The sequence below is a fragment of the Grammomys surdaster genome, unplaced genomic scaffold, assembly GCF_004785775.1.
Source record: "Grammomys surdaster isolate TR1022 unplaced genomic scaffold, NIH_TR_1.0 363, whole genome shotgun sequence".
In the NCBI taxonomy this organism is placed as follows: Eukaryota; Metazoa; Chordata; class Mammalia; order Rodentia; family Muridae; genus Grammomys; species Grammomys surdaster.
In genome coordinates this window covers 10,674,601-10,695,209 of record NW_021604782.1, presented here as the reverse complement: position 1 = coordinate 10,695,209, position 20,609 = coordinate 10,674,601, and the positions used below count along the sequence as shown (strand labels likewise).

Genomic DNA, 20,609 nt, shown 5'->3' with positions numbered 1-20,609 from the left:
CAGTGGGGAGACAGGGTACAGATGCAGTGGGGAGACAGGGTACAGATACACTGGGGCTGTAGTAATTCCAGGGGCCCTGGGCTCCAGCATGCTGAGACCTACTGTTGTTGGCACTGTTCCTCTGGACCTGAGGTTTCCACTTTTCTTCCACTGCAGCAGGTGGAGATCGGGACTGGTTGGAGGTGATGTTGTTTTCATTGTCAGCTGCAGAACAAAGGGAGCAATGGGTCACCCATTGCATAGATACTTGCATGCCCATGCTTGATGGACAAGAGCAGGGAAATAAAAGCCTAGTTGCCCATCAACGGATGAATGGATGATGAAGATGGGTACAAATACTCAATGGAATTTCATGCAACTAGGAAGAAAAATTAAATCATGAAGTTTTCATGTAAATGACTGGAACTGGGAAAACATTATACTGAGTGGGATAACCCAGCTCGGGGGGGAAAGACCACCACTTGGTCTCCTTCATGTGTGAATCTCAGCTTCCACTCTTTAACTCTGTTTAGCCTAGAGTACTCTTCCCTTGTAGTCTGGAGACTAGAAAGAGGAAACTGGGAGAGGGGAGTGCTTTACAGGAGTGTGGATAGAACACAGGCAAAGTAGTAGGGAACGGCAATAGTTGGGGTGTCAATATTTAAGCAGGGTAGGGGTGGTAGATCAGGGAGACAGGGTGGGAAAACAGGGAGAGAGAGTATGAGAGAGCTAACCAGAAGCAAGGATGAACCAAAAAGCCATATGAAAATTTACTATTTTGTAAGCAATTTAAAAATACAGAGATTGATGAGAGACATTCATTGTAGCTTGATAATGCTTCTCCTAGAAGCAGTGCGTCATCATACAAAATTCCTGGTGCCAGATGTGGGGTACCTCCAAAAGAGTGAGTCAAGAGGTTCCAGAGGGCCCAAAACAACAGAGGTTCTTATCAGTTCTCTTGGACACCAATCAGAACTACAGTGTAAAACTCCCATGGCTGAAAATTCTACACACACCAGTTATAAGAGAAAGAGAAAGCAAGTTGGAACTCACTGGAAATAGCATCCCCCCTGGCTAACTTTCAAAGAGCCAGTTGTGATGCAGGCAGCTAGGAGAGAAAAGGCATCAAAGAACTTACCTAGCTGAGACTCTTACTAACTACAAAATCAACCTTCTAGGCAAGACGTGCCCACGTGTGTAGTAGTGGTACAACTGTTGTGTGATCCACTAATCACCCTCTGATTCAATTTGAGCCCCACTCCACAGGAAGGAATTCAGGCTTAGTACTGTAAGCCAGGCTAACAATCCATACTTGGGGGAGCCATAGACCTAAGGGTATAACTTATTACTATGGTTTAACTAAAATGACTAAGCACCTCTTTCATACAAATAGACAAAAACTATAATCAGCTGTAATTAGAGAAGCTTCTTTTCACAGTGAATATAAGTAGATGCAGAGATTCATGGCTGCCCAGGGTACCAAGGATAAGTGATGTCTGAGTGCCTAGCCCTAAAAAAGAATTTGTACTACCCCTTTTCAGGCAGGGAAATTGAGGATGAGGGATCAGAAAGAATGGAAGAGCTAAAGACAGGGAGAAGAGCTGACAAATGTCACCTTCTAGGCACTACACAACTATTACAGTCATGAACTCAGAGCAGCTATGGTTACGTACATTGAACCTATAGAAGACCATCCCTGTCAACAATCAGCCATGGATGTAGGAAGGGCTGTGGAGCCCTATCCCTCACTACTACACTACTAGCTCTAATAGACTCTGGGCGATGGGAATTAATCATCTTCAATTGCTTGCCCATTGCTAAGCTCACCATGATCCAATGGATAATTCTAATCCCAGGGTCACACAGACAGCTGTAGTTAAATTCAGTAAGTCATAAAACAAACCAGACAGACGGGGTGGGGGGGAGCGTGAGGAAATGCTTTTGGGGGGAGAGGAGGAGTGCGGGAGGGGGTTGGCAGAAGCTGAGAAAGGGAAGGAATGAGAATCGTTAGAATGCATTCTCTACATCTTCAAATATCCCAGACTCTGAAATGTGTGAACAGAAACACTTCTGCTTCCAAGCACTTCAGAAGAGGGATATTCACCTTGTACCTGCAATAGGTGACGGAGTAAGGTCAGGCTAGGTTATAGAAGAGATCATAGTCTTTGAATACATTACCTCTGTCACCCTCATCTCTGGGAGGAAAGGTTTGAAAAACTCTTACAGTGGAAAAGAGGATTTCTGAAGTTGTGAAGTCATTCAAGAGATTAGAAATCAGGATTGACCACCTCCCCCAAGTCTAAAACAGAGAACCGCTGATTTAATTTATTCTCTGCAAAGATTCCTGGGCACCTCTTAACTATGCTCTCCACTCCTACTGGTGAGAGCTGCAAGAGCCCAGCTCTGAGGGGTCAAGTCCACTGACTCCAGCAGGGTAGACCACAGCTTCAGTGTAAATGCTAAAGGCTATACAATCTACATGGAGCTTATTCCCAGAGTGAGAACCCTGGTCTAATTACCGCTGATGTTATAACCCTGACAAGTGCATTTAATCATGTTTGCTTCAGACTTCTTTTTCTTGGTATGTGTGTGAGCATATGCAGGTGTGTGTGTGCATGTCAATATGTGTGAAGGCCAGATGACAATCTTAACTATTTTTCTTTAGGGGCCACACTCCCCCATACCAACTTTATTTTATTTTACTTTATTTTATTTGATACAGACTCTATCGCTGGCATCTACCTTACTAGATAGGCCAGGCTGGCTGGCCAGGGAGCCCTAAGGAGTCACCTCCCTTTGCCTCCCCCAGCTAGGATTACAAGTGTGCACTGCCATGCCTAGTCATTCTATGTGGATTTTGGGAACTGAACTCAGATCCTCATTCCTACGGGGCGAACATTGTACTAAGAGCCATTTTTCCAGCTCTTTAGCATCCTTTTCTGTGAAATGGAGTTAATGTGGCATTTAGGGAGCTACTTTGAGAATTAAATGGTGAATGATGAATATATGTAAAACTCTCAGACCAAGACCCAGCAGCAAGTATCAGTTGAGGTGATGCTAACTAGTTAGGAGCTATGCCAGAGACTGTTTTCTATGCCTTTATTAAGGGGATGGAAATGTCAACATTTGTAGTTTCCTGTACCACAGTCAACATACCTGACCCATGGCCAGTACCCAACACATGGCAAGCATTCGCTACCATTCACTATAGTTAGCATCATGACTGCCAGTCCTACTCCTGACCTGTCACCAGGGCAGACAGATTCCCTTCAGCATATAAGTTCACTAGTGTGAATTAGCCTGTGCCATTCAGAGGCTCTTAATGAGATTGGTGTTACTTGAGGCTGATCCCCTTATCAGCGGCGCTGTGAACTGTGCAGCTCACAATGCTTAATTTTCCTCCATGAAGCCAATCCTTTAATCCTGATTCAGTCTGGCTGGGATTCCGCCTGGCTTTGCACTGGATTTCGAGGAAGCCATTCTCTGGCTGTGCTGGACCAGCACAAAGAAGCCCTTCAGAGACTCTGAACAAGCCAGAATGCTGGGGGATAGTGCAGCCACTTCCTGGCTCAGCCTGGACTTGAATCATCATAGTTCTGTCTGCTATCTGCCAGAATGATGGGGAAACACCCATATCCAAACTTACACTTAGTTACAACTTCCTGCAGGATACACACACACACACATAAACACAGACACACACACAGACACACACACACACACAGAGAGAGAGAGAGAGAGAGAGAGAGAGAAACAGAGACAGAGACAGAGAGAAACAGAGACAGAAAGACATAGGCAAACAGAGAGACAGAGACAAATAGACAGAGACAGACAGAAAGGGAGGGGTATGAATGAATATGAATTAACTGTGGATAACTGTGGGAGGCTGGGCTGTAAGGCTCAGGAACCAGACGTGGTACCCAAAGAAAGGGACCATGGCTACCACCCTCCAGGGCTGTAAGTTCCCATCGAGGGCATGTGTAAATGCTTTGAACCATCCCTGGCTGATCATGGAGTCATTAGGAGACCGGAGACACTTGAAACGTGAGGCAAAGACATTAGGCAAGAGGAGTCTGTGTGTCCTTGCTTTAAAGAAGGAGACAGTTTTCTGCCTGAAGTCTCCTGGCATTTAGGAATGTGGGATTCCAGGGAGTGGAATGTGGTGGTTTGAATAAGAATGGTCCCCATAGGCTTAGATATCTGAATGCCTGCACATCAGGGAATGGCACTACTTGAGAAGGATTAGGAGGTGTGGCTTAGTGATGTAGGTGTGGCCTTGTGGAAGAAAGTGTGTCACTGGAGGGTGGGTGTTGGGTTTCCAAAGCCAAAGCTAGGCCCAGTATTTCTCTTTTCTTGCTGCCTATGGATCTGAATGTAGAACTCTCAGCTACCTCTCCAGTGCCTGTGTGCCCCCATGCTCCCTGCTGTGAAGATAATGGACTAAACCTCTGAAACTGAAAGCAAGCTCCAGCTAAACACTTTCTCTTGTAAGAGGTGCTGTGGTCATGGTGTCTCTTCCCAGCAACAGAACACTGACTGAGACAACCTGGACAGTTGAGCTAGTCAGGCTCAAGCTGGAGGATTCCCTGAAAGCTTTGTAAACCTCAGAGGACACAAATGATAACAACTATGTCAACTATTCAGCCCCCATCATACACCACACACATTTTATACAATATTACTTTTCATTTCTTTGATCTTTTTTTTTTTTTAAAAGGAGAGAGATCTGTGTCTCCAAAGATGGCCTTAAATTTGTGATCCTCCTGTCTATGGTTCCCAGGGGCTGAGATTATAGGTGTGTACCACCACTCCACTTCACGTGTTATTTCGAATGCCTCTAGAAGATCTATCTAGATGGACAGGTACTAGCTGCCCCATTGCCCAGATGCACAGTTCCTTCTGCAAAGTGTTGGATTGTTACTGAACAGAGCCTTCCGCCAGACTTAGGATGGTCATGTGCCAATGCAGACGGCATTTAGGATCTGTGTCACTCGTGTAACCCCTTGCCTCTCCCCACATCTATCAGTCAGAGATGAAAGCCTCTGAGTAGCCAGGGGTGTACAGGATCATAAGAGGGAAGGGATCTGGATCCCTGAGTACCCCGGTGGGAGGTCCCTAGGCAGGCTTCTTGCAATGCCTGTGTGGCTACATAGTAACTGTTTGTGGAAGTGCTGAGGCCTGGGGACTCTCCCTATTGACACACAGTAATTCTGACTAAGCAGAATTTAGACCAGAAGCTGGTGCTGCTGTAATTAATGTCTGTGGATACAGACTGGAAAGCTGAACACCTGAGCTGTGCAACGGCAAGGGTGAAGGCTGGCAGTGGATGGCTGAGTCTGTGAGGGAGAGCCGTCCTCACCCTAGCAGCCCGCGGGCTCCCTCTGCCCCAACCTCCTCCCTGCTCATTCCTTCATGAGCTCCAGTTTGAGAACCAGGGCTTTGGAGAGGTGGAAATGGTGAGTGCACAGGAAAGCCTGAGCACAATCTACCCAACCGCTGGCTTCTCTACTGTCAGCTCTGCTCAAGTTGTCCTTGAATCCATTTACAGGTCTCCTTTTCAGGCCTGCAACCTCTGGGAAGCCCGTCTTCCTCCCTCCTCCCCAAACCACCCCTGAGACGCTGAGATGCCAGAGTTCAGACTAGCCAACGATGAAGGACAAGCTGGCTGGGGCTCAGAAGGTAAGTTCCCGGAAAGTGCCAGTGATATGTGTGTCTGGTTATGGGTGGGGTGGGGAGGGGGTGTGTGCTCTGGGCGGGTTCTGCTGGTCGCTTCCATTTTCGTGTTTAGGGGGTCCTCTGGGCCTTACCTGCATGGGACTGCATGTGCTCCAGCAGGTTGCTGTAGAACTGAAACTGGATCCCACAGGCACCGCACGTGTAGGGTTCTGGGGAGACAGGAGGGCATGTGACAGGTGGCCCATACTCGGGCACCCTGACACTGGGCTGCAGGCAGCTCTGAAGGTGGGGATCCAGGTGCATACTTGGGGCCCTGGGCCCAGCCTGTCCACTGGCCCGCACTATCCTGGGAACAGAAAGGCTAAGGAGAGGCAGGAGCACAGAGAGGGGCACACAGATACCGGCTGCTAACTCAATGGGCCTGCTGCTTGCTTACTGGGTGCTTACTCCGTGGCAGGCACTGTTCTGAGCACATGGGAAGGACAACATCCAGGCACCAAGAACTCCCAGGAAACAGAGTCTGCCCCTTGAGATTCACAGCTTAACCCTCTGCCCGTGGGACCACATGAGGGTCACTGTTCACGGAAGGAACAAATAAACAGATGCACAGATGAACAAAGACACTCACGATGAGAGGGAAACAATGAGAGAAAGAGAAGGAGAGGAGGAACTGAGGCAGTGGGGCATGACTGGAGGATGGACTGAGCGGAACCGACACCAAAACCTCAGAGTATCCAGGACTCACACTGGTGCCTGGCAAAGAAGGGGGCGATGGGAAGAAAGAAAGAAAACATTGTTAGGTAGAAAGGGGTGGGAAGAGAGGGAGGAAGGAGGCTTGGAAGAGAAGTCCTGAGGCTGTCTGGATAACCAGAGGTGGGTAACCTGTCCCCCCTCCTGTGAGCTCAGGGGTTCCACCTACCTCTCCACCCTCTGGGGCTCTTCCTTAGCAGCCTCCCAAGGCTATTACTTGAAGTTACCCTGAGGGCGGCCCAAGGTCTGTCTATATCTCAGGGAGGCCAGCAGAGTCACTCTCTGCCCTGCCTTGCCCTTTTCAACCCCCCCAGGAGGACCATCACTTACTCTGCAGGAGAGGGAAAGTATTGGAAATCAGGGGACTTGCAGTTTCTGCAAAAGAGAAACAGTTCAGCTAAGTGTTTTTCAGTTCTGGGGCTGTGACATCATCACAGCTGGTAAGCCAGGTGGCCCTCTCAGTGGAGGCAGCACCTCGTTGGGCACATAGTCGGTGTGGGAAGGTGGGTGAGAGGGTACTGGCAGAGAGGCACAGTCATCAGAGAAGGCAGTATCATGTGATACCGTTAGGGCCATTTCCTTAGGATGCTCTGATGGTAGATTCTGTGACTCAGGTATGATGCCCATATAGACACGCACTTGGCCACTTGGTTGTTTTCTGGCAAGCTCTCCTACTGTCAGACATTGCCAGAGAGCGGGGCCGGCAAGCCTCCGATATAGCAGGCAACAAGGTGGAATGCAGGCAGGGTATGAGGGGTCTGGCTGCACCTGCAATCTGGGGGACCTGGGGCTACAATGGACTTATCCCGAGCCTCATTTTCCTCATCCAGAAAGTGGGAGTAACAGAAACACTAACCCTACAGGACTGTGGTAAGGGTGAAAACAGATACAACACACAAAGCTCTGAACACGTGCCAGCCACGTTGTAAGTGCTCAATAAGTGGTGGCTGCCAGCAGCAGCAGCCCTCGACAGTGCCATCCCTACACAAACGTTAGCCCTGGTGGCAGGAGAGGCGTAAGGGGTACAGCATGGCTTGGGTGGGGAGACGGGGGCATGACAGGAGACCTTGGTTCTAGTTCCAGGCTGCCACTTAATCCTCTGTGGCGCCAGGCAGGTCACCCCATCCCTCCTAGACCAGCCCCTTACAGAAGCCCTGAGGATCACAGTGACAACTCAAGTAGTGCTTGCACCAACTGCTTGATTTACACCAAGATAAAAGAAGGCAAATGACGCCCAAAGTAACACCCCTCTCCTGCCTGTGTTCTCTGGCGCTGTTTGTGCTCCTTAAGCCGCTTCCAGCTGAGAAGGAGTTAAGTCTAGACTACTCATGGGAGCCAGTGGAGCAGAGGTCAAACCTGGGCTCGAGAGAGCGTGGGTCTACTACTAGGCAGAAGCTTCCATCTGGTGTCTGTGCTCCTAACCATTTGCTGAAGCCCATGGTGGCCAAGGTGCATCCACTGGTATATACCAGTCAGTGTCAGCACAGGGGGGGGCATTCACTCAGGCCTAATATTCAATGACATCCACTTCACAGTGGCAGAAGACCTGTTCCCTCATGTCCTGGCCATCACTGTGCACACACCCTTCCTATCCCTTTCTAAGATAAGGACTGCCGCCGGTGACCATCCACATTCCTGCCAAGGCTAAATAAACCCTGGAGTCCCAAGCTGTGCCACTAGGATCCCACACAAGGCAGCCACCAGGTGGCAGCAAACACTACCAGGTGCTCTCTGGCCAAGCCATAGGCCTGCAGGATCTAGAAGAGGATCTGTTCTGAGGTCCAAGATCTAGTATGGGTGCAGAACCTGGGAGCTCTGGCTCCAGTATCTCTACTGTACCCCATTTGCCTCTCTAGGATAGAAACCTGCTACATAGGGCATTACTCTTAACTTAGCAAATGGCTCTCTTGGGGTTACCCATCTGGGCTGGCTAAGTTGATGCCTGAGTTTGGGATTAAGGAAGTTCCCCTCTGTGTGGGTAAGGGCCAAAGGCAAAATACAGCCACAGAAGGGCATCCATGGATATAAAAGCCCCTTCTGCTTCTCATAAGCTCTGCTGTTTCTCTATTTCCCTACCCAGCCCCTCTCCCACCAAGCCCCACCATGCACCAGAAGACCCCAGTCATAGGTACCTGCTCTTCTGGGGGAGGTGACACTAGAGTAGAGCCCATACATGATGTCACACGTCACACCACAGGCACACTCACCGTTGGAATTTTGCGAGCTGTTATTGGTCTCTTCAAAGTGGTTCTGTGCTTTGCTTTCTACTCGACGACTGAAGGCATTTTCTGCTGGGAGGAGTCAGAGAGGGGGGTGATATGCCATGGGAATGGTCAGCTAGTCTGTCAGGGCTGAGTGGGCAGGAGGGCCCTGGAGCTCAGAGAATGTGTATCTGGGAGATAGAGGGATGGAGAGGGAAGGGGTGACCTGCCCAAGGACACACTGGTGAAATGCAGACAGCAAACAGGTCTGGCTGGGCCCCATTTTCTACCCCAGGGCCATATATGTAAGGATGAGTCATTACAATGAACTTTCTTGTTTTCTCTGGAAGATTTTTCTGCTACAGCCCTCCCACTCCACCCCCCAATGACTGAGGACGTCAGCTCATTTCCTGGAGGTAGCTTTGACCCAACAAGAATCCCAAGGCATAAAGGATGTCCTGGGACAGAACATGTGACAAGGAGGAAGGGGGTAGTTTCATACTTTTTCTGGGAAGGCCAAAGACTGGGCGAGGAGGGTCAGAACTCAGGGAGGAGTAGGAGCACTTGGCTCCTTGTCAGCTGTGTCTAGCACCTTTCCCAAAGCTTACCGGATCTCTCTGGAAATCCCATAAGGCAGGGATGGGCTTGGCCAAGCAAAACCCTATACTTATAGCCCCACTCCCACGAGCAGAAGACAACCCAGCTTTTCTTTCCATGATGCTCTGGATACTTCAGAGCACGGCTGATCCAGGAGATGAAGGTCTCAGGAAAGTCAATTTGAGATACTCAGCCATCCCTGCCCCTTTAAACGGTTTGGATGAGGCTACCAAAGGCTCAGAGAAACTGACCAGAAGGAGAGCCACTGGGCTTTAATTTAACCTGTCCCCCAAACACAGGGATTTTAAAGATTAGATCCTGCAATATCCTCCTAAGTGGTGCTATTTGGAAATCACTTGGAGAAACACCACTCAGCATGTCCATCCTACCCAACAAAGTGCTGGGTGCTCTGGGGTGAAGGAAGACATGGATGACGGATGAGACAGCCGGCCAGAGGCAGTTCCTATAGGCCTGCTCAGTTCTTTTCCAATAGCCTGTAGAGACCTTTTGGCACTGCAAGGAACACGCTCCCTCTGTGTCCCTAACAGCCTGGGTTGAGTACCTCCAGACAGCACATAAACTGACAGAGGCCCATTCATTCTCTATGCACAGAGGGTGAGGGGCTATCACTGTTGACCACCTACTGTATACCAGATAATCCTCCCAACATCATGAGGCTGTGTAGTATTACTCACTTAACAGGCAGAGAAACAAATTGAAGCTGCCAGGCTCCTGGCCCCACTAGGATAGCATGCAAGGCTTTAGATGCCTCCCCCGTAAGAAGAAAGAGATCTATTTCTATGCCTTAGTCTGTTCACAGGGGAACAGGCAGGTAGGTATTTCAGGTGAAAATATAAATCCATGTGTTCATGTCCACCTGCATACAAACAGCCATATTCTCCAGGATAATGACAGTGACAACTTCCACCTGTCACACACCATTTCACAGTTCCTGTCACCTCTGCTCCTAACCTGGTGCCTTTGGACTTGACCAGACAGTTTGCTCAAGTAAGATCCACCACATGGCTTCCAAGTCTTACAGAGGCAGCCACTGATGTGCCCATGGTTTGCTAGACACTTGCCTGGAGATAGTGACATTCAATGACTGACAAATGTCAGTCCCCACATTCAATTCTCTGCAGACACTATGGACCTTTAAAAACTCAGTCACAAAGCTCAAGAAGAGAGCAAAGTCAAGAAAGCATGACCCTACAATCTGACGAGTCAATGTCTGCCACCCAGGAGACCATGGCAGACAATCTTTCTAATTCTTTTAAGGTGCTGAGGACAGAACCCCAAGCAAGGTCTCTACAATCACTTTTATCACCGAGCTATCTCCCCAACCCCCTTTTCTTACTTTAAGACAGGGTCTAACAAAGTTGATTAGTCTGGCCTTGAACCCACTCTATAGCCCAAGCAGGGCTTGCACTTTTGATCCTCCTGACTTAGCCTCCCACTTGCAGACAAAAACACAACTGTCGTAACACAGCACCTGAAAAATCCATACTTCAAGGTTGGCCGACTCCCCTCCTTTTGAGAAATATAAGTACAGCAAACACAAAACCACAGCCTGGTCCAAATTAGCTTCTTAAACCAGAGGAAACACAAGCAGAACTAATTACCTAGTCAGGTTACCAATGAATGACCTCGGTGGCTCATTCATCAGACCTCTCAATGCAAACATTCTGTACATTTAGGATATCTCTGGTCTCCTGAAAGCAATTGAAAGACCAAGAGCTTCAGAAAGTATAGCACCATCATCTGGGTAGGTGGTCCAAGGTTTTTCTCATGCAAGTCTGAGTCCCAGGACTCCTGGAAGCTGGTACGTAGCACATAGTGTGTCTTCTATTTTGGAAGAAACAATCACTGGGGAGCTTGCTACCCAGTCACATTCTGGAGCCATAGCCCGTTTCTGCATAGGCCTGGAAACTTCTGGAGCTGACATCCTCCGGTTTCCTGCTGGCCCTCTACCTCCTGGAGAGTTGCATGGGTAAACTCAGGGAGTCGGGGACCACAGAGGCAGAGCTGCAGTCAGCCATCCCATTTGATGCTGAAATAGCTTGAGATAGTTTTCTGAGAGGTGAAAATGAAAGCCCATGCCAAGGGGTCCAGACAGGGCTGGATGGTCACAGACAACAGTGTGGTCATAATCAAAAATGATACCTGCCATCCTGCCCTGGGGCCACTGTGGCAGGGGTGTAGCAGGGGGTACTGGGGATCGTGGAACAGGGAAAGTGTACAGACACCTACTGTGAAGGAGGCATGAGCCATTACCCTGCAGGAACATGGTCCAGGAGCCAGATTTGATGTCTCAACACAACCAGAAACCCAAACCTCTTTCTATACAGACTCTCTTCATGTTCAAATATTTCCTATTAATCTTTAATAAAAGGCTTTTAAACTTTACAAAGGCCAAATAAAACAGAACCCATTAGGCCATGATTTGGGAAAACCATCAAATTACTTTGAAAATGTTTGCAAATTTTGTTGTATAACCCTCCAGCTGAGATTTATAACTTGGTCTGCCAGGGTTACAGAGGTTGCCAGAGGCATGGGTCCCATCTGTACCAAAGCATGATGGGAACTCCAGTCTTGTTCTTGCAGGGGAAGAGCTACCGCAGGTGGTGGGTGGGAAGCCAGGGAGGTGTGGGTAATAAAGACCTTCCGTACCTGCAGCTGCCTTGCTTGCTGGAGATCCCGAGTTTGGAGTTCGGAACGTCTGAGTTTGGGTAGCTGGAGGGGTGCGGTGTAAGAGGGAGGCGCATCGGACCACGGAGGCTGGAGCTTTTTTCCCCGACTGGTTTGTCTGGGTCTTCGCTGCCACGAAGCGTGGAGATGGGGTGACCTCTGGATGGGAGCACTCAGAACCGGTGTCTGGATCTTCCGGCGGCTCCCACCCGGGGGCGGTACCTGAGAGGGTCATGCTCTCAGTCCTTGAGGGCCCTTGGAGCCTGCCGAGCAAGTGGCCTCTCAGCCACGGGTCCCTGAATGCCCACTCTGACACCTCTCTGCCCAACCTGCCCTCAGTCAATAGAAAGCAAGGGCTCAAGCTTCCACAAGGAGCCCAAGAACCTTTGAAAGTCGAGAATCTTCCCTCATTTTTCTTTAGGAAGCCTGACCTCTGGTTCATGCTCAGAGCTTCCTGTTTGCCCCCCATCACCTCCGTGCAGTCTCTGAGGGTCTACGTGTTTAGCCCTGAGGAATCTGGACTAGTTACCCCCGCCCCAAGAACATTTTCTAGCATATCTGCTTCTCAGCCCTTTTCCTTCAAAGGGAATCTGGCTCCTAAGCGATGGTGAGAAGCAGAATGTGGTATGGGGCTGCATAGTGGAGTGGGGAAGGGAGAGGGCTCTACAAAACTCTGTGGACAGGGGCTGGGAACTGCTCTTCTTAGGAGACTTGGGGCCTGCCTTTGTCATAGAGGTATGCCTGTCCCCTGTAAGGTTTGGGAAGCCTTTCTTACTCACATCCTCTACAGAGCTAGGTCCTAAGAAGAGCTGGTCCTAAGAGCTGGTCTTGGGTGGGCAGAGTGCCTTGAGCCTGGGCCTAAAGTGACTCACTCAGAAGAGAAGCGAGCAAGGCCTGCTTCATGAGACCATGGAAGGTCTACAGCTATGTCTTCCAATGGAAAGAACAGGACCAGTTAGAGAGGGGATTCCAGAAACCCCAGGAGTGAGCACCATCCTGAGAGCCCTACATGTACACAGGGATTGGGTCACTGCTCTGAGCCAATTTGGCTTTCTGGCTCCATGAAGGAGGTCCTTGTTACAATCCTGCTCTCAGTGCAATGCCCATTCTGGAAGTCGGGAGACTCAAACTACCATGCCAGAGGCTGAGATGAAAGGTTTGCAGCCCTCAGTGTCCAGTCATTCCTCATACTGATGTAGAAATCCGAGACCCAAGAAATCCAGGCTTCATGCAAATCACAGCTCTCTTCCACCAGGGGCTGAGCACACCTCATACCTCAGAGATGCTTGTCTTTATAAGGCCAGCTGTGCCACAGGAAGGGGAGTCATTCAGTCACAGCTCTAACATGATCCAGTATGGCTGAGTGGAGTCCCAGGGCCTCAGTATGAGGGAAGCTGAAGCTCCCACTGGCAAAGGAAACCTCACATGCTTTCCCTTTCTTTCTGACTTGAGTCAAACAAGAAGGATGGCTTATCTGATGGTTTCTCCCAACACATTCAACACTGTGTTGCTGCCCCTGGAACATCTCTGACTGTTGACTATCTCCCAGTGGGAGGAACAGTTTAGGGCTGGAGGCTCACTCTCAGGCCTACACTGAGGCCAGAGAGGCCAGCCCATCATGGAAGCCTAGCTCCAGGGCTTCTGGCCTCAACAGTCCTGGGCTCCCAATTCTACGGGGCACATAGTTTCCCCCTGCCTAACCCCACTGATGAGACAGGATGGCCCTCTCTGAGTGGGTAGCCTCACAGGGATTCAGTGAGACATCTAGAAATCCAGAGACATACCCTTAAGGTAACTGCTCCACACATGGAAATGGTTACCGATGTTCCTCTTAGAGGCAGGAAAACTAAGGCCTAGGAGTTCTAATGTGGTTCTTAAAGGACACCCAGGAAGAAGGTGCCGGATGACATGGGATCTCAGGCAGCCAGAAGCTCAAGGAGGCCTAGGAATATCATAGATAGCCTCCGTGAATCATGAGACACTGATCCACATGTCAGAGCCCTGGGTACAAGGACAGTCTATGAGCAGGAACCTGGCAAGCTGCTTCCCTCAGAGACCTGTCTCTGTTGCTGCAGAGCCATGTCTGGGGATTGTGTCACATTTGATTCCTGCTGTGAAAATCCCAGCATTCCTTATAGGAGGGACCTCAGGGCACCTATGAGACACCTGATTCAATAAACTGAGTTAATCATCTGTATGCTTTAGCTGCCCTACGGGCCTTCTTGCCTCACCAGATTCTGCTCAGGCCCCTCAGTTTCTTAACTCCTGTAACACCGGTCCTCCTCTGAGCTCAAGGCCTTCATCCAGGCTGTTTCCTTTGATCCCATAATGTTGTGACTGTTAGACCTACATGCTACACCCAGACAGCACTTCCTCAGGAAGTCCTCCTTAAAAGTGCCTTTCTTGACCGTTCGTCTACCTCATCACCTCTTCCTTTCCAGGAACTGACTGTCATCAGTGATGTGTGCTGTGACCACAGATGACCCTGCTCTCTAAAGGCCCAAGTGGTCCAGTTTGTCCCCCTGTCTTCATGCATCGAGTGTAAGAGCTCATTACCTGAGAGAATCACAGCGAGTGATAGAGACAACTCATGCCATTCACGAGTGCGTGCACTGAAGAGCCAGAACAGTGAAACTTGGAATACCAAGGACAAGTGCAACAGAGGTAGGAAGCCCAGCAAGAGACTTAACAGGGCCACTGGGCTCCCCTTCTACTCCCATTGCCCCAAAGGACAAAGCAGATGGTGTCGTGGAGGTCTGGTCACCACTTCAGGGTCACTCAACGGGTTGACCCTGAGCATGGATGGGTCCCAGCAGTTTCCCAACTGACATTACCCACCAGTCTGCTCCATACGTTGACCTCATATGGAACACCGTCAGGCTGGAGCTGCTACCTGGGCTTGGACTAGGAATGAGCATCTCTGACTGACTGGCTACTTCCCATTGTAAGAAATACACATGAGATTTTTATTCATAACACGCCTAAACAATGACAGGGTGCCAAAGTCTCTCCTGTAGGAATCTGAAAAATTAATCCAGGTAGGAAAAAAAAAAGAATCAGAGAAAAGAGGCTAGAGAGACGTGGGTTATCTCTACACTCTGTAAGGCAGAGGTGAAGCCAAGGAATCCCGTGCACAAAGACGGGAACGGGTGAAACTTCAGTTTGGAAAGAAGACTTCTGGCCATGATGCAGTGGCTGGGACAGGACTGGAGTTCCTGATGACAATTAAATCAAAGCTTGCAGCCCTCATAAATAGGTGGTGCGACCCACGGTGCGACCCATGGCACAGACCTGGAGAGTCTCACTCCCAAAACTCTACTGGAGTAATAAGCTCATAGGACAGAGTAGGGCCCGTGTGCATACCTACTCACTGAACCTAAACCAAACGGACGGAGATCCAGGTAAGGCCTTGTGTTGAGGCTGGACAGGGCAGGACAGAAGAGATAACTGAGCCAAGAAAGAATTCCAGAAATGTGCAGTGAGGCTTCCTTAAAGGCTTTAGCTGAATTGTAAATCATTTGTGTAGAGCAAGTCTCTGTAGAGAAAACAGTTGTGTGTGTGTGTTGTGTCTCTGTGTGTATGTGTGTGTGTGTGTGTGTTTGTGTGTGTGTGCTCGTGAGTACTCAGAGGTTTCAAAGATGTTGCACAAGATTAGGAGATCTTTCTGGTCCCACCTGCCAGAAAGGAGAAGGCCTGATGACTTCAGCAGAAAGGCTCTGCCTTGGAAGAGCTACTGTAACCCTGGAAGAAGAGTGACTCCTGACTTGCTCTAACCCTTTCTCAAAACAAAACTATCAAGTATCAAGCTGATCTGTAAGAAAATCGGCCAGAAAGAAGGAGATGCTTTTCAGAGGAAGAAAACACAACCTAGTTAAGCCCACAGCACACCATCTCCAATGTGCAGCATAAAACACTAACTTTTGAGGAGAACCAGGAAAACATAGTTAAAAGTCAAAAGGAAGACCAATCAGAAGAAACAGAAATAAAACTGATGATAGAATGATGAGTGATAAACCTTAAAGCAGCTATTAAATGTAGCCAGTACCCAACAGCTATTAAATGTAGCCAGTACCCAACAGCTATTAAATGTAGCCAGTATCCAAAGGTTTAAAGAAGGCTATGGATGTAACAGAGATCAAGCAGAGCTATTAAGAAGGGATCTGTAGAGATTAGATGTTGTAGAAGAAAAGATTAATGAATCTGACAGCAGGGCAAACTGAAGCACAGAGGAATGATACAGCTGAAAAAAATAAACACTGACTGAACTGACTGTAAGCACTTTCAGGCATCTAATAAACATGCAATTAAAGTCTCAGGAGAAGAAAAAGAAATTAGGGAAGAAAAATATAAATCTCTTGGACAAAGTTGATGAATCTCAGCAAAAATCAGGTTGGTATGAACTAGTATTACTGGTTAGTAAAAGGCTTCGGAGGGCTGGAAAGATGACTCAATGGTTATGACATAAATTCATGACAGAATATAATGCATCAAAGATGTATACTTTAAACCACAAAGTGGAAAAGAACTAATAGCAGAATATTAACAAAATAAATTGAAAATAATTTATTAGTACCACAACAAGCAAGAAAACAAGGGTGAAATCAACAATATGAATGAAAAAAAAAACCATAGTAGCAAATGAAATCCAACCCTGCCAATAAGCTATATTAAATGTAAATGTATTAAAGTATTCAATTAAAAGGAAATAGTTCTATTTTCTGCTTACTTTAACATTTATTGTACCATGACTATATGTTCCTTTTCTGTGTGTGTGACAGGGTTTTTCTATGTAGCCCTAGCTGTCCTGGAACTCACTAAGTAGACCAGGTTGGCCTCGAACTCACGGAGAATCTTGTGCCTTTGCCTCCTGAGGGTTGGAATTAAAGGCATGTACCATCATTCCTGGCTTATATGTTCCATTTTTAATTTGAAGCTTAAAAAGAATTTTTAAAAATATTCTAGAAGGGGAAAAAGCACAGATTACTACAGCAGATAAAGAAGTTAGAACTACCTATAGCTTTATACTTAAAATGACAGAAAAAAGACCAAACAAAAGCCTGGAGAAAGAAACACTCTACAAACACCAGTAGAAAAGCCCCTCTGTGTGGCAGCCATAATACATTGTAGGGAAGATTACAGAAGAACTGATGTCAGAGATAAAGAACACTGCACCATTTACAGTGATACTTCAGCTCTTCAAAGCACAATTACACTGTGTGTGCATTTAACAGCAGACATCCAAACCAACTAGTCAAAACTGGATGCATCTTAAAGAGAAAATGAAAAAACTCAGCTGAGGCTTCTGAGGCTTTTGGGTTAGTACCTGATAAGGCAAACCAATTTCTTTTTGAAGTAAAGAAAGGCCAGAGAGTCTTGAACATTATCAATCAACTTGACCTAATTGATACTACAAAACAAATCACACACTTATTCATAATTAATTAATTTTGGTAAATGAACATGTAAAATGTAGCAAAGAGAGACCAAACAAATGATTGACCATAAAACAAAACTAGAGCTGGAGAGAGGGCTCAGTGGTTAAAAGCACCAACTGCTCTTCCAGAGAATCTGACTTCAATTCTCAGCAACCACACTGTGACTCACAACTATCTGTAATGGGCTCTGGTGCCCTCTTCTGGTGGGTCTGAAAAGAGCAATGGTGTACTCATATACATAAAATAAATAAATCTTAAAAAAATTAAAAAAATAAAAAAACTAATAAATTCCAAATTTCAGAAATAACAACACATATTTGATCACAACAGAATTAAATTAAAATCAATTATAATCTTGAAAAAATTACTTGTTTTTATATTTTAAGTATAATATATTTAATAGAAATATATAATAAAAATATATTTTGTTAGCATATATTATATTTTAATAAATTAACTGTTAATTTACTAAATTTACTAAATTATTGTTATTGTTACATATTATATATTTAATAAATATATAATACAATTAAATATAGAAAATTTAAATAATTATATAGAAAGGGAATGGATTTTCTAAATGATGTTTCCTATGAAGAAAATGCCAGGTTTGAGAATATGTGTTGAATTTTTATCAAAATATTTATAGAAAGCAATTTCAACTCTATATAAATTCTTTAGAAAATGGCAGAGAAGAGAATTTTCTGTGAAACTGCTTCTATGAAACAGAGTTGTTATGACACACAATAAAAAAATAAATTAACTAATTTAATTAAATCAGTAAGGACATTATAGGAAGAACATGGCACTGGTTGGAGTTAAAATGGCTCAGTTACCTTTAAAAACTATAGCTAATCTGTGGATATGTATGTGTTTGTGCACGTGTGTGTTATGGGTGCACTCATCTGTGTGTGCACCTCAGATAGCTTTATTAGTTCTCTACATTATTTTTTATTTTTTTTGCTGTTTCTGTTAATGTTGGACTGCATATATTTTTGCTTTATAATCTGGCTACAAGCCTATGGGTGCCTGGGAGTAGAATGTGGTGGTTTGAATAAGAATGACCCTCGTAGATTTATACATTTGAATGCTTGGTCATCAGGGAACAGCACTACTGGAGAAGGATTAGGAGATATGCCTTGTTGGGGTAGATGACGCTAGACAATAACCTCAGATCACTTAATTTGTTCACCACATTATTGTTGGTGCTGCTGCTGCCAGTGTCAGGAGTAGCATTTTTGAGGTAGGGTCTGTCACTGAATCCAGAACTTACTGTTTTGGCTAGAGTGTCTATCTAGCAAGCACTTGGTACTCACTTCTCTCCATTCATCCCCAGTATTGGGATCACCAGCATGAGCTGCCACATTCAGCTTATAAGTGGATGACGGGGAACCAAATCAAGGTCCTCATGCTTGCACATCAGGCGGTTCACCCAATGAGCTATCTGCCAGCCTCAACAACTAGCTGTCCTCAAACATACACCTGCCAGATGATCTAGCCATACCACAAAGACTCGTACGTAAAGTTATGGCAGCTCCATTTGCATGAGGTCCAAGATGGAGACAATCTAAATATTCACCCAAGAGTAAGCAGACAAAGGCTGGATGATGTCTATCATATATTGCTTGCCATTCAGTACTTCGATCAATGACAGACCACAGTATATGGTAATGACTCCATAATGTCAAACCACTTAAAAAAGTCACAGTTGTCTTATTTTGTGTAAATTCTACACTCTGATGCTTGCACAACAAAATGCCCTAATATATTTCTCAGAATGTGCTTGTCCTGAAGTAATGTGTGGCTGTATTCATTCACTGAAAGGAGTGAACCACAGAAAGGCAGGCTAGCGCTCAAGGATGAAGCACAATCTGTCATAGTCCACATACGTTGGAAACGGAAATTCATAAACAATAACATAGGCAGATTGGTGACCACTGGGGATGGGAATATGGTAAGTAAGGGATTACAAAAGGGCACAAGGTGACTGTGGATTTATACTCACTATCTGAATTTTGGTGCATCCCTGGACCAAAGCTTACTTAACACTTTTACACTGTAAATGGTGGGAACTTTGTTATAGGATTAGCATATTTCACTGGTGGTGTTTTGTGTTTAAAGATGCATCTCTTGATGCAAGATCCTTAGTAACACTCCATTGGTTGGTCACAGGGCACGTTCCTAATCTAAGATTGTAGTTTCCTGCCCTTGGGAGAGTGGTTAAATGTCAGGAAAAACCCAGAGAAATTTTGTATCAAAGTGAGTAGGAAGAATGCCCTTAAAAGACAGTTAAGTGCTCAAGCTATGCTGACTCTCCTGTAATTCAGAGTTCCTCTGCAAAACCTGTACTGTGATGACATCTGTAGTATGTGCCTCTATGTCTGTATAGGTGTGTGTATATAAAATTGGTTGTATACATCAAATATATACTATTTTGAAACAGAAATTTTGACAAAGAAGAAACATCCCGATGTTGTAACTTTCTTTGGCTCACGCCACACTCTAATTTTCTGATATTCTCACCAATTTTAATAAAACATAGACACAATGATTCATTAAAAAAAACATGCCATTTACTATTCTAGCAAAAAAAAAAAATGTTAACAATCCACATGGTCATCTTAACAGAAGAAAAAGCCACATAATCCTAATTTACAGGCCCAACTTCCAGCAGGCTTCAAGTGAAGGGTGGCCTGAGCTGACAAGAGCCTTGAGAACGCGCTGCAGCCGATACAACAGGAAATGACAACAAGATGGCACCGAACAATGAGACTGAACCCTGTAATGGGGAGCAGGCCGGTGCACATGCTCATCTCTCCCATTCAACACTGTAACACACCCTAAAGCAGGGCTGTGAAGAGCATAAAGCCCTCACGTATCAGAAAGAATGCAGGCCAGAGAGGAGAGTTTTTATTAGCAGATCACTTCATCATGAGCGAGAGATCTACAGGAGAAGGAACCTATAAGAAACAACAAGCAAATGTGATAGACTTGCAGGATACAGATCCAGAACACAAAATTCTGCTGCTCCTATGCAACGGCAGGAACAATCTGGAAATTCAAGTTTAGGAATTCCAGTAGCATAACAAGTCACACAATATCTAATGCTCAGGTGTTAAGACTGAGGAGTACACAGTCTGAGAAAAACTAAAGAAGCCTCAGATCCCTGGAGGGTTACACTGTGGTCAGGGATTGGCTAGGAGACCCAACACTATAGCCACGGACGGGACGAAGGCCCAACATCATAGCCATGGGTAAGCCAAAGATCCAACATCATAGCCAT

The 20,609-nt window shown here is 46.4% G+C and overlaps 1 protein-coding gene across 1 annotated transcript in view; it reads right to left on the bottom strand.

The window, feature by feature from the left end:
- Window positions 1–20,609, bottom strand: part of Znf618 (zinc finger protein 618) — a 71,563-nt gene that overhangs the window by 3,054 nt on the left and 47,900 nt on the right. The window contains exons 10-13 of the mRNA XM_028779912.1: window positions 11,874–12,113; window positions 8,613–8,696; window positions 5,787–5,864; window positions 103–204 (exon numbers count right to left, since the gene is read on the bottom strand). Coding sequence (XP_028635745.1) covers window positions 103–204; window positions 5,787–5,864; window positions 8,613–8,696; window positions 11,874–12,113 — 504 coding nt within the window. The remainder of the gene's footprint in view (window positions 1–102; window positions 205–5,786; window positions 5,865–8,612; window positions 8,697–11,873; window positions 12,114–20,609) is intronic.